Source organism: Crocodylus porosus, unplaced genomic scaffold (genome assembly GCF_001723895.1).
Source record: "Crocodylus porosus isolate Cpor-Errol unplaced genomic scaffold, CroPor_comp1, whole genome shotgun sequence".
NCBI classification, from domain to species: Eukaryota; Metazoa; Chordata; order Crocodylia; family Crocodylidae; genus Crocodylus; species Crocodylus porosus.
In genome coordinates, this window is record NW_017728950.1 from 52003982 (window position 1) to 52016970 (window position 12989).

A 12989-nucleotide genomic window follows, 5' to 3' on the forward strand; every position below is an offset into this window, starting at 1 on the left:
TATCTCAGAGCTGGAATGTGGCAGCTGTTAGATTGCACACACCATTTTAGAACAGAGTATGAAAAAGTACTATTCAATATAAACTCAAGGGGAGGTGGGGAGGGGATTTATGTGGGCAAAATTACATTGATTGGAATTTAGCCAGGATATTGAGGTTAACATCCCTACTCCTGCAAAGTTTCCAGTGTCCCCAAATGATCAGAACTATAGTTTTGGGTCTCAACATGAAGGAAGCACTTTCAAAATATGGTGCCCACTGCTGCCACATGGGGCTTTGGTGCAGTCGTGACTCTGAGATGGCAGAGCACCACTTACTGACTCAACAATCCCCACTTCCCTCAGCAACAAAGTGTTTTCTATGTCTTTCAGCCAAATACTGACTTAGCATGAACTTGGTTAGCTTGTGAAAGCTGATAAGATCACAGAAAAAGGGCAATAAAATGGCAGCTAGTACTGATCAATTTAGTTGTTCTTCTTTAAGAGAAAGGCTTTCCTTTGTAGATGGTAAAATACCCTGTTAATATATCTGATAGACTTTTTAAGCTTTTTATGAAGTACTAACTGCTGGAAAATGAGTATCTTAAAATGTTTCAAATTGGTACAAGCCTTGATTAGATTTATTTTTCATTGGACTGAGCAATTTATTTAATTTTATTGCTCTCTTCATACTAATATAAGCTCTAAAGTGGACTGTACATAAATATAATACTGTATTACATGTGGTCCATTCCAGTAATATTTTAATCAGAAGTTCTTGAAAGAGCACTTATTATCTTTAAAAGGAAATCATGGTAGAAATCTTTATTGAATTAACATGTGAAAACTGTAATGGGAAATATTAACCCTCTAAGACAATTGTGGTAATTTTCTTTGTTATTTTATGACATTTATAAACAAAGAAATGATGCTTGGAGATCACATCCATTATTGGGCAGTCAGGTGTGGTGAGAAAAGAGTACAGTAAAATTATAGCAGACATCAAGGTTGTCTATACACATTCTCTGGGGTGGAGCGGGGGCCACTTTAATTAGAGTGACTCTAATTAAAGTGCCCACAGTGTCACATGTTTTAAGCATCCCGTGCTTCAGGTAATGGTGGGGGTGCTTTAACTAAAGCTTGTTCAATGAGCTTTAGTTAAATTTGCCCTGTCACCATTTTGAAATGCAGAGATGCTAAATACATGTGATGTGGAGGCTACTGGAGCATGCTAATTAGCACATTTCAGTAGACTCCATCGAGTCTGCTCCAGTGTATGCTAATTATCATGTGTCGAGCAGAAGTCCATCACATGTACAGGTGCCTGGTCCATCATATGTATAGGTGCCCCAAGTGGCTCAGGGAGCTGCCAAATGGATGCTGATTTTAATCTAGGGGGAGAACTGAAAGATTTTTGATGTCTAGTATAATTTTATTGTACTCTTTTCTCACCATACCTGACTTTGTTTGAAAACTTCCATGAAACGAGGTTCTTGGCCTCATTTCCTTTCCCGGGGTACAACTATTCACTTCTCACAACCATCAGGTCATGGTTATACCTTCTAGGTAGAATGCATAGAAGGAATGGAGTTGTTTTTCATTAGGGAAGCACCAACAGAAACATTCTACCATAGGGAGTTGCTACTTATGCAGAGGGAAGATGCTTTTGACTCCAGTTCTCCATCAGATACAGCACCCTACCATTTGCCTTGCCAAACAGCTCCATATACTGTTGTGCAGGGGACAGAGATATGGCCTGTGTCCTTCTTGCCCCATTTTCGGATTAGTGAGTGGAAAGTATCCCTGTTTGCCTAAGATTGAAGACTAATTTCCCCTCAGTCTTAAACAGAGGAATGACAGGGTATTTCTGTATTACCTTCCCATGGTTGCTACCTGCATGATGGGTAGAGAAGATTTGGCTTACAATGAACAGTAATTGACACCTCTATTAGGAATCGTGCTAGAAAAACCAAGTTGTGGAATCCAGTAATGGTGTGGGAACTGAGCTACTCTTATAGAAGATCTCTCAAGGTTGTGGCTGAGGAACATTGGTAGGGCATTGCAGAGAAGCTGCTAATAAAGTTGGCCTGTTCTCTGGATAAATAAAGGATCTTTTTGCAGATGACACCAAAATGCAGTGTGGGTAGTAGATATGCTGGAGGATAGGGCTAGGATTCAGAGTGACCTAGACAAATTGGAGGATGGGGCTAAGAGGAATCTCATAAGGTTCAACAAGGACAAGTACAAAGTCCTGCACTTAGGATGGAACAGTCCCATGCACCAGTACAGGCTGGGGGCTGACTGGCTGGGCAGCAGCATTGCAGAAAAGGACCTGGGGGCTACAGTGGACAGTAAGCTAAATATGAGCCAGCAGTGTGTCCTTGTTGCCAAGAAGGCTAACGGCATACTGGGCTGCATTGGTAGGTGTGTTGCCAGTAGGTCAAGGGAAGTGATTATTCCACTGCAGCTGGAGTACTGTGTTCAGTTTTGGCCTTCCCACTACAAAAAGGATGTGGACCAATTGGAGAGAGTCCAGTGGACGGCAACAAAAATGGTGACGGGGCTGGGGGACATGACTTATGAGGAATGACTGAGGGAACTGGGCTTATTAATCTAGAAAAGAGAAGACTGAGAGGGGACTTTTTAGCAGCATCAATAGCAGCCTACACTACCTGAAGGGGGGTTAGAAAGTGGATGGAGCTAGACTACTTTTAGTGGTGAGAGGTGACAAAATAAGGAACAACAGTCTCATGTTGCAGGAAGGGAAGTTTAGGTTGGATATTAGGAAGAATTTCTCACTAAGAAGGTAGTAAAACACTGGAACAGGTCACCCATAGAGGTGGTGGAAGTTTCATCCTTGGAGGTTTTCAAAACCCGGCTAGACAAAGCTTTGGCTGGGATGATTTAGTTGTGGATAGTCCTGCTTTGAGCAGGGGGTTGGGCTAGTTGACCTCCTGAGGTCCCTTCCAACCCTAACTTTCTATGACTCTGTGATCTTTATCTCCAATATTGTCAGCCTGGAACAGATCACAATCAATAGACACCCACATGATCAATCACATGCAGACACCAAGAAATTAAAGAAAGGCATCTGGCTTACCTCTGAAAGTTGAAAATGGAATTAAAGCAATTACATATTTTTTTCTGTAAGAAATGCAAAAAGTTTCATGAGGCTTCAGAATGTGAAAACTAACTACCATCTTTTTGCTCATTGTTTAACAGAATCTGCACTGGTTGTGATTCAGTATTTGATGATTATTATTACAATTATTTCTATTACATCTGTGTACAGAGGCTCCAACTGAGATTGGAGCTCCATTGTATTAGCTATTGTGTTTACTTCTACCATTTCACTACAGTTCTCTTCCCTTTCTGATTATGCACGGTGCAGTCTTGTACTTACTGCGGGTAGCAGAATGGGTCTTCTTCAGGAGACAAACACTGTATCCAGTTGAATTCTCCTACGTTTCTAAAATGCAGCTTTATTTTGGCAAGTTCTGGAAATCCTGTCTTTGGAGGCTGCTTGGGAATTGGACAGATAACTGATACATAGAACATCCTTCATTGCCAGGGAAAAAGTAACCATAGAAATCATAGAAAATTAGTGTTGGAAGGGACCTCAGGCACTCATCTAGTCTAACCCCATGCTCAAAGCAGGACCATCCCCCAAAAGATCAACCCAGCCAAGGCTTTCTCTAGCTGGGTCTTAAAAATCTCCAAGGATGGAGAGTCCACAACCTCTCTGGGTAACCTGGTCCAGTGCTTTACTACTCTCCTGGTAAGAGAGTTTTTTATCTAGCCTGATATCTAGCCTAAACACCCCTTGCTGCAACTTGAGACCACTGCTCCTTGTTCTGTTATCTGCCACCACTGGGAACAGTCTAGCTCAGGGGTGGGCAATTATTTGGGCTGGAGGGCAACTTAATGAGTTTTGGTGAGCTGTTAAGGGCTGGGGGCGGGCAGGGCCAGGGAGATGCCAATTGATCCTATCTGGCCTACCAAGCACCGCCAGGAGTCTGAGGAGGGAGGCTGTGCCCTGCGCCACTCTACTCTGACACAGCTGGAACTGGACCGGGCAACACAGCGTGAAAGCTTCTCCACCAGGCAAGTCCCCAACCCTCACATGGCTTTCTGTTGGCTGGTACTGTGCAGTCCTGGCACGGAGGCTGCTGGCAGCTGAGCCTGCACAGGACATTGTGAGATACAGTGCACTGAGTAGCTGCCCTATCCAGCCTCCTGCTGCAGTCAGGAAAGTTGGGGGCAGCTGCCCCAGAATGAGTTCCCCAGCTGCGGCCAGCATGGACTCAGCTCATAGCTGTGCCATGGCAGCAGTCGGTGATCGCAGTGGGTGGGTAGGTAGGCGGGATGGCTGTTCAGCCCGCTGCATCACGTCCTGTCCCGTGCAGGTCTGGCGGCTGGTAGTTCCAGTATCAGGACTACACAACTGCTGTGCCAACAGGAAGCCGGGCTGGGGGGACAGGTGCAGGGAGCGGGGGTATTTGGGGGGAACAGAGGAATCTGCACTGTACAGCCCAGCCTGGCCCTGGCTGTGGCAGAGCGAAGTGGTGTGGGGCTCAGCCCTCCCTCCTCAGGCTTCCCGCAGCAGCCAGCAGGCTGGATAGGATCAATTGGCAGGCCAGATATAGCCCACGGGCTGTATTTTGCCCACCACTGGTCTAGCTCCATCCTCTTTGTAACCACCCTTCAGGTAGTTGAAGGATGCTACTAAATTCCCCCTCAGTCTTCTCTTCTCCAGACTAAATATGCCCAGAATATGAATTTGGATAAAAAACTTCTGTGTGCCTAGCTTGTGATTCTGTTTTCTTAACAAAACATACCATTGCAGTGCTATATTGTGCATGCATCTTGCATTAAGTTGTGTTCACCATTATTCCTAACAGTATAAACTAGGCAACAAGCATGGTCTATGTCTTAGAATTATTAACTTAAACTACATACTAGTAGTAAGATGCTTGTAAAACTCATGTGGGATCTGCATAGTGTTAACATGTGAGATTTATTCTTCCCCAAGGATTCATAAACAATATTGACAAATATATTGCACACCACATTTTTGACACGGTCATAATGTAAGATGGGAGGTTTGAAAGGTTTAAATAAACATCTAAATTAAATTTGTTAGTCATACTGCAACAACAGTCCTATTAGTCACTTACTGCAATTTATTTTTATTGAGTATTTTCCAAAAATATTAAGATCTGTGTCTCCTCTGTGTAAGTACTGAACAAAAAAGCAGCTATAGTAATTTGTTCCTTATCAGAATAAACTGATTTCTTTCATCCAGAGGAGTCATTAGGAGGTTGTTAACTTAAAAAAACCCATAAAAAAATGTCAAGCAGCTTCTAGCCAGTATACTGGGAATTCTCTAAAAGATAATGTTCAAGAAGTGTATCTGGACTTCTTTCCAATGCAGATTATTTAATTTCCTAATCCCAGGTTGAACCTAACATAGAATTTTTATTTTTTTAGTTAGTGTTCTATTTTGTTTTAAGAGCCTAATGACTGAAAATCCTCAGCAGTGTCTGTTTAGATTATATTTATTTACCAATTCATTTCTTTATTGTCATTTCCTATTATTACAATTCTCCATATACTTTTTTAGTATGAAATGATTTTGGGTTGTTTTACTAGCTGTCACTGCATCATGCATCATTTAATATAGCACAATTTAAGATAGAGTAAGGAACAAGAAAATGCAATGTTGGACACGCATACTGTGGGAAGACGTTGTAACTATTGAACCTCTTTGATGAGGTCTTGGTTTTACATATATTTTTAGAACCATAAAATTATCAGAGATCATTGTGGGAAGATGATAATTCAGTAGTAATGGTGCTAGCCTGGAACCTGGGAGACCCGGATCCAAGTCCCTGCCCTACCCTGACATCTTGTGTGACGTTGAGCAAGACACTGAGGCTGCTTACAGATGTGGAAAAAAACAAAACAAAACAAAACAGTGCTTTATTTTAAGCTTGGTGCACCCCTGCACAGAGCACAGGGCATGCCTAGAAGAGACATTGTATTAGTTTTACCCAGCTTGCTCAACATCTGTATAGATTGTGCACTTAAACCAGGTATTAGATAAAAGTGCCACAAAGCCCTGCTGTAGCACCCAATCTATACAGATGCTGGGGAGCTGCATTAAACTAATGCGCTTCCTCTTTTGGTAAAGCGCAGTTTGGTTGGGGTTTTTTTTTCATGTTTGTCAGCAGCCTTAATCTCCATCTGTGGGGATCCATGAAGAAAGCATACTCATCATGGGCTCCACCAGATTACTTGTAATCTACAGCTTCTCTGAGGCAATTGACATCAACATTACATTGATATGATGGTCACAAAATGTATAAAGAGATCCTTTTGTGGAAATCTTTCACATGTAAATGTGTTTCACTCCTTATCCATGGTTTACAGTTTACATTATGGACATATTTTGTATTTCAAAATTTTCCTTCTTTAGGCAAATAGTGAAAACACCGGACTCATAACAGTATGTGGGAATCTTTTTGACAAAAAAAAAGAAATCAGAGACCATCATTCAGTTGCATGAGATTTACTGATATGAAGACTTATGTACAAATAGTAAATGCTTATGGACAGGTTTTTACTGAGATTTCCATTAGCATTCAAAGATTTTTACATTTTAAAAAGTCATTGGGTTATATTGTCTCTATAGCCATTAACCACTTAATTCATTGAGACAGGATTATTTCGACTACCTTCTTTTAAAGAAGGCAAAATTGTGTCCTTAGGGCAACATTTTCAAAGCTAGGTGTGTAAAGTTAAGCACCTAAGTTGGTAGGCACCAAATAATGTATAAAGATAAAGAGATGGAGAAAATTATATTTGAGTAAAGGGCAAAAAATACTTTTGATTTGCCCTTAGTATGAATTGCCTGAGGTACAGGTTCAATGCGTTCTCAAAACAAGTTCACCTTCTTTCTTTATCTGCATGGCAGCAGCTGAGAAGATTTTTAAAAAATTACCAAATGTAATCTTAATGATTTCTTATACATTTTAAGATAGATAAAAGCAGTCTGTTTTCTCCTTGATGCATACTCCTAACCGTCTCTAGCATTTAGCAAACATGTAGACACATCTGATGAAACAAGACCATAAAGGAATGATCAAAGAAATAAGAATGGGGGCAAAAAAATCTTTATAACATCCCTCATTTCCTCACCAAAAAAAAAAATAGGTTTCTGATTTCAAAGTTAAGCTTATATAATTGCACTGCAAGAAACATATGAATTAGTTATCTGCCATGTTCACAAAGTGTGTGTGTGTGTGTGTGTATGTGTAGGTATACATATATATGGATACCCAGGTACCATGCAAGTACACACAAGTATCTTGCATGTGCAGATATATGTAGTATGCATACACCCACTTATATTTGCTGTAGCAAATGAGTAAATGCCTGCTTAAAAGTAAATGCCTGCTTAAATTGCGTACCTTATTATGACAGTTTATTTCCACTTGTTGGTAATGGTCTCTTTCATAAAGATTTATATCTATTTGTAAACAAATATGGCCAAACTTTCCATCAGTTCCCATTTTGGCATCTTAAATGAATGGGTCTCCATAACAGCTCAGGTCTTTCAAAGAGCCTTTTTGAGAATCTGGTCCTAATTTTGTGCAGTGAGCATGTTTGGAAACCTGACCTGCTGTGAATAAAGTTCTGATCTTGCCTATGCTTACTCTTGAATACAGTACTAGTTTCTGTTAGTTCCTATTGGGTAAATCCTTGTAGGTCATTGAGATATAGGGATAGGTGCTTTTGAAAGTTGGACTGTTGCCAACTTTGAACAATGTTACCAGATTCTGATTTTAATAGAAATGCTTCTTGTAGTAACGGCTACCCCTGGCAGAAAGTTTGTTTTTATTGGGCCCTAAATTATCTGGCGTTCTTTGGCTGTTGATAGTCATTTAAAAACTTCTGAAAAAAATAGTATCATTTTATGCATTAAAGCTAGGACTATCTCCTTAAGAGTGCATTCCATGTTGGATTCATGCAACACATAGACACATGATGTAAAAAGCTTGTGTGATTGAAGGGTTGTGCAATTGAAGGGTTAGAAAACAAATACATCACAGAAGAGATGTATTTTACAGGTTAAATTTATATTTTGTGTTCTTCTAGTAAGGCTGCCCTGCACTGGATTGACTAGTTATTGAAGTCACATCTGCAGTTTTAGATGAGTCCACATATATTCACACCTGTTCCATGTATTTGCTTTTGCAATTTGTCTCGACTCTCATGACTGTATTAACACTGCTATCAATTTGTATTAATACATTTACTTTTGTCTTTCAAGTGAGTTACATTTCTGCAAAGGAAACTGTACAAAGTAGAAGTCGAAACAGTTAAAATAGCCAATCTTAATTGATCTTATTTACAATGAATAATAATTTGATTCTTAATCAAATGTGTTATGGAGTTATATATTTATGATTGCAACATTCTTAATTTTGTTTCATTCTCTTTTCTTTTTTTCCTTCCACAGTCCTGGTACCTGGGCTAGCTTGGTTCCTTTTCAAGTATCAAACAGGACACCAATCCTGCCGACAAATGTCCAAAATTATGGTTTGAACATAATTGGAGAGCCTTTCCTTCAAGCAGAAACAAGCAACTGAGGGAAAATGAAACAAAAGAAACATTAAAAGAAAAAAAAAAGAAAAAAGAAAGGAAGACAGGACAAAAAATGAAACTGAAGATAGAAGAAAAATAGACCAGCAATTGCAGCACTTACAATCACTAATTCCCTTAAGGTTGAAACTGTAATGACATAAAAAGGGTCGATGATATTTCACTGATGGGTAAAATGCAGCCCCTGCTAAGTAGCCTTTGTTGTATGAAGTCTGCTGGGAAATAGATGTTCTGTCTCTGACAATATATTTTAACTGACTTTCTAGATGCCTTAATATTTGCATGATAAGCTAGTTTTCTTGGTTTAGTATTCTTGTTGTTTACGCATGGGATCACTATTCCTGGTTATCTCACAAAACAAAGGCTAGGCAGCAGCAACAGAGCTGCAGGAGGACAAGAGCCGTGAGCCAGCCATTTTCTCAACTCTCTGATTTCTAAAAGTTTGAAAAAATAAGCTCTGTAGCCTTTAGTAATCAGTACAGATTGATTAAACTGGCCCTTAACCCAGCCTTTTCTAGTGTGTTACCCAGTTTGGAATTTTCAAAGTCAGTATGAACACACAGGCTCTATGGAAGAAATGCCTCTATGCAGGTAAAAGTGTTATCTCCTCATGCAACAGTAAGAAATAATTTAGCATTTTCCCCACTAAAGAAATACAGAGGCAAGTGCAATTTAAAAATTATATCTAAAGGGGAACATCATTATAAGTCCTTCAGCCCTTGGACTCTAAACTGAGGGGATTAAAAGAAAAGAATTTAAAATTACTTTTGAACAAATTTATTTTCCCCTCAGTTTTTGAGGGCATTAAAAGGCATTAAATCAAGACAAATCATGTCCTTGAGAAGAAGAAATTAATAGAAACACAGCACTTATGTTGGTTTAGCTGCTGCCCCCCCTTAAGGGGTAGGATTTATTTATTTAAAGTTACTGGTTGCATCAAGAACCCATAGGGTGTACATAAGGTTCTATAAAATCTTCATTGTAGAGACAAAGAGAAAGGCAAATCCATGTCACAAGGGCAAAGCTTACAGTTTACAAACTGGGAATACCAGGGTGGGGGGGTAAGATGTATTTAAAAATGCACTCTCAAAAGAAGTCTAATCACAGGGTGCTGAAAACTTGCATGGTGCTTTCAGAAATTAGCCTTGTTCAACAAATTTCTCATATTGACAGACCTATAAACGTGCATGGGCAGACAAATTTTGCCTCGATGTCTCTTAAAAAAAATCAATTAATTAATTAAAATACTCTTTCCAGTAATCCTAATTTGCACGAAGATATAATGTCCACATTACGTGCCTTGCCTTGAAATCTAAGAAAAAAAGACAAAAAACAAAAAAACCACAAAAAACAAAAACAAAAAACCACAAAAAAATTGACATCACTACACTTGTTTTGCTGCATTTATTATCATTTTAAATCTTTACCATTTTTATGACAAAATATTTTGTACTCCAGATGGGAAAAAGTGTGACATCATGGATTTTTTAGACGGTTATACCTTTATCTCACATTTATAAAGCATATCATGGCTGTGTATAGTTGCCGCTTAAAAATTGTAATCGACCAGCAATATTTTCAGTATTTTGGTGTTTTTTCTATTAACCTTTCATGTTTTTCATCTTCCAATTAATATTTGGGGGGGGGATTCAAATTTATACGAATTATGCAATACCAAGTTTTGCCTATGTAGGTAGTGCTTTTAGCTGTATTGGTTATTATAGGTAAGTACACAGATTTAAAAGAAAAAAAAGAATAATGTATGCTTTTTTTGTTTGTTTTAATTGACCAAAGTGGGTACTGCTATTTTTGCAGTGTGATGAGGTCCTTTTGTGTACTGAGAGATGGACAGGGGATTTTTTTTTATACATATATATATATTCTGGGGTGGGTGGGGAGGATTTTTAACACTTTACAGTGTAGCTGTGAAGCAGTGCACCCTAAGCCAGGCAAGGGCTGCAAAGCGACTGTTCTGCCTACTGTGACAAACTTTCAAATAGGTTCCCTCTTTTTAACTTCCCACCTGGGGTGCAAGCTGAACTCATTTCTGGATTTTTTAGAAAAAAATAATGGATTCTGTTGGAGGCAGACTTGACTTGAGGAAATTGTTTTTACTTCTTTTTATTATTGTTATTATTAGTATTATTTTGAGAGGTCAAGACCCACAGTGAGACTGGGACGTTTCTCTTTTTGGCAAAGGTATTACATCCTCAGCTGTACACATTAGTGGGTGTTCTTAGCTAAGAATGACATGGAAATATACTTTCTTGTATGAGAGGCACATGCTGGGGTAATTCCATTGACTTCTGTTAACTCCAAAACAGCTATGCCAACAGAGAATTTGGCACGCTATATTTAAATGACCAGCCACTATTCTTTATTTTACATCAAAGAATTTAGTTTAGTAACACAAAGCATCTGATTTTCAGGCATCTCCCTTAGCAAACCAGTGCCAGAGGTTTAAAATTTCTTCACGTGCAAAAGGTCAGATGGAAAGTTGCAGGTATGTACTGTAACTTGAATAGAATTAAAGTAGACTGTAAATAAAAGTTTATTTCAAGTACAGTAAAAATCTTCCCGACTTGTAGTGGGCCTAATGCTTCACATCTTATACATGTATAGGCTTCATGTTGTGGCTCACTTAGAGTGCATTTTCCCCTCAAAGTCCAAGGTGCAAATGGAGTGGGGAATAACTCCATTAAATGGATACTCCTCTTCCCCACTGCCTTGGCCATGGATAATTCCCCACACTAAGTATTTTCTTAAAGTTTCTCCCCATTAAATTACCACTGGCGTGCAGTTCTAATAATGGTAGCATGGCTAAGAGGTCTAGAGTCAGCAAGATGCTTGCATTACTGCTGTGCTATCTGAAGCCACTAATATATCCCCAACCCTATTCAGAGCAAATGGAAATGATGAAATGGTTAAGAATGTGGCATGTGCCAGCATCTCATTTCCATTAGAGCTCCCACTATCTTCACTTCAGTGGAGTTGTATTGGTGGGACAGTTGAGAAGAAAGCAGCGTAGTCAAGGCCTAAAAGGCAACAGAGAGAGAGAGAGAAGCTAGAAATTTTTTAAAAATCCTTAAGATTTATATTTAGCTAAATAAAAAAAAATCAACTTTATGTTGCTCTTTTTCTGAGCCCCATGGTAAGTGAATTCATTCACTAAATAAATTGCTGTTAAGAGTAACCGAAATGTAGACTACCTTGAGGATCCCTTAGGCTATGGCCTGATAAAATAAACCTCATATTGTTCTATCAGCCCATCACTTAATAATGAATGGCTGTGTGCTGGAGAACTGATTAGCCCATTCAGTAAGATGTCCCCTTTAACTCTGAATAACACAGCACGATGAAACCAAGACAGTTCAGACTTTAAAGTGCAATAATTTATATGATACTTATCCTTGTAGACAGTGGATGGTCTTAACTAAACTTTTCGTGTCTTTGACCTATCATGTGATTAAATGAACACAATTTTTTTAAGGCAAACTCACCCTATGTGAATGAATTTTCCTCACTGGATTGTTGATAGATTCTGTGGGTTTTTCTGCCTGCCTCTATAATATAAAGGCCTATTTTAATTTTTTAATATTTTTTTTGAAGAAAAAAATGCTCAAAAGTCATAAGATTAAGAAAATACAGAGGACTCAAATCCAGTCTGTAGCCTCCTCCTTCACCAGGAAGTGTATTCTGACTAAATCAAGCCACCCCGTTCTATGTGCACTGTTCTGCCTTTATTAAGTTGCTTTGCAGCCCTGGCCTCATGGCTGTGCCACTGAAGTGTGTTTCCCCTGGAGTGACATGAACGTTTGAGGCTTGACTAAGGAAAAAAAAGGCAGTGAAGGAGACTGTACATAAAGACATGGCAAAAATATTAATTATAGCAATATAGTTGTGGGGTGATGTTCAGGTGGGCAGCTCCATTGAAAATATGTGAATGAATCTGTGAAGCTGCAAGTAGCGAGAAGAACAGAGGATCTTCTTAATGAACCGCCTACCTTGTAGACAGTAATTTGTACACTGTATAGTTTTGTTAAGAATTTTTTTTTAATTAAAGTACCCTTGTTTGTAAAGCTAACTTTTTAACAATTATAATGGAAATAATATGTCATTTCCATTTTTAAAGTAAACAAGAATATTCCTTGTCTAGAAACTGGACTCGGGTTAAAACTCTCCAGTTTCTTAATTTATGTATTAAAAAAATCTGTCCATGTTAGGAGTTATTTCGCAGATTCCTGTGCTTGAGAAGCAGAGGTTACTAATCCTTTAAAAAAATGTAAATGGAGAAAAGTTATATTTTATGAAGGTTATTTTGTTGTATTTAGTATTGGAAAAGTTGG

At 38.8% G+C, this 12989-nt stretch overlaps 1 protein-coding gene across 8 annotated transcripts in view; it reads left to right on the forward strand.

Moving 5' to 3' along the window:
- Window positions 1-12989, forward strand: part of NFIB (nuclear factor I B) — a 228935-nt gene that overhangs the window by 213827 nt on the left and 2119 nt on the right. For 5 of the 8 annotated variants that reach the window (XM_019554804.1, XM_019554803.1, XM_019554805.1 and 2 more), the window contains one exon: window positions 8501-12989. This exon is cut by the window's right edge and continues 2119 nt beyond it. In XM_019554804.1, coding sequence (XP_019410349.1) covers window positions 8501-8630 — 130 coding nt within the window. In that variant the 3' untranslated portion in view covers window positions 8631-12989. The remainder of the gene's footprint in view (window positions 1-8500) is intronic. The other 3 variants (XM_019554807.1, XM_019554810.1, XM_019554812.1) reach the window with 2 other exon arrangements.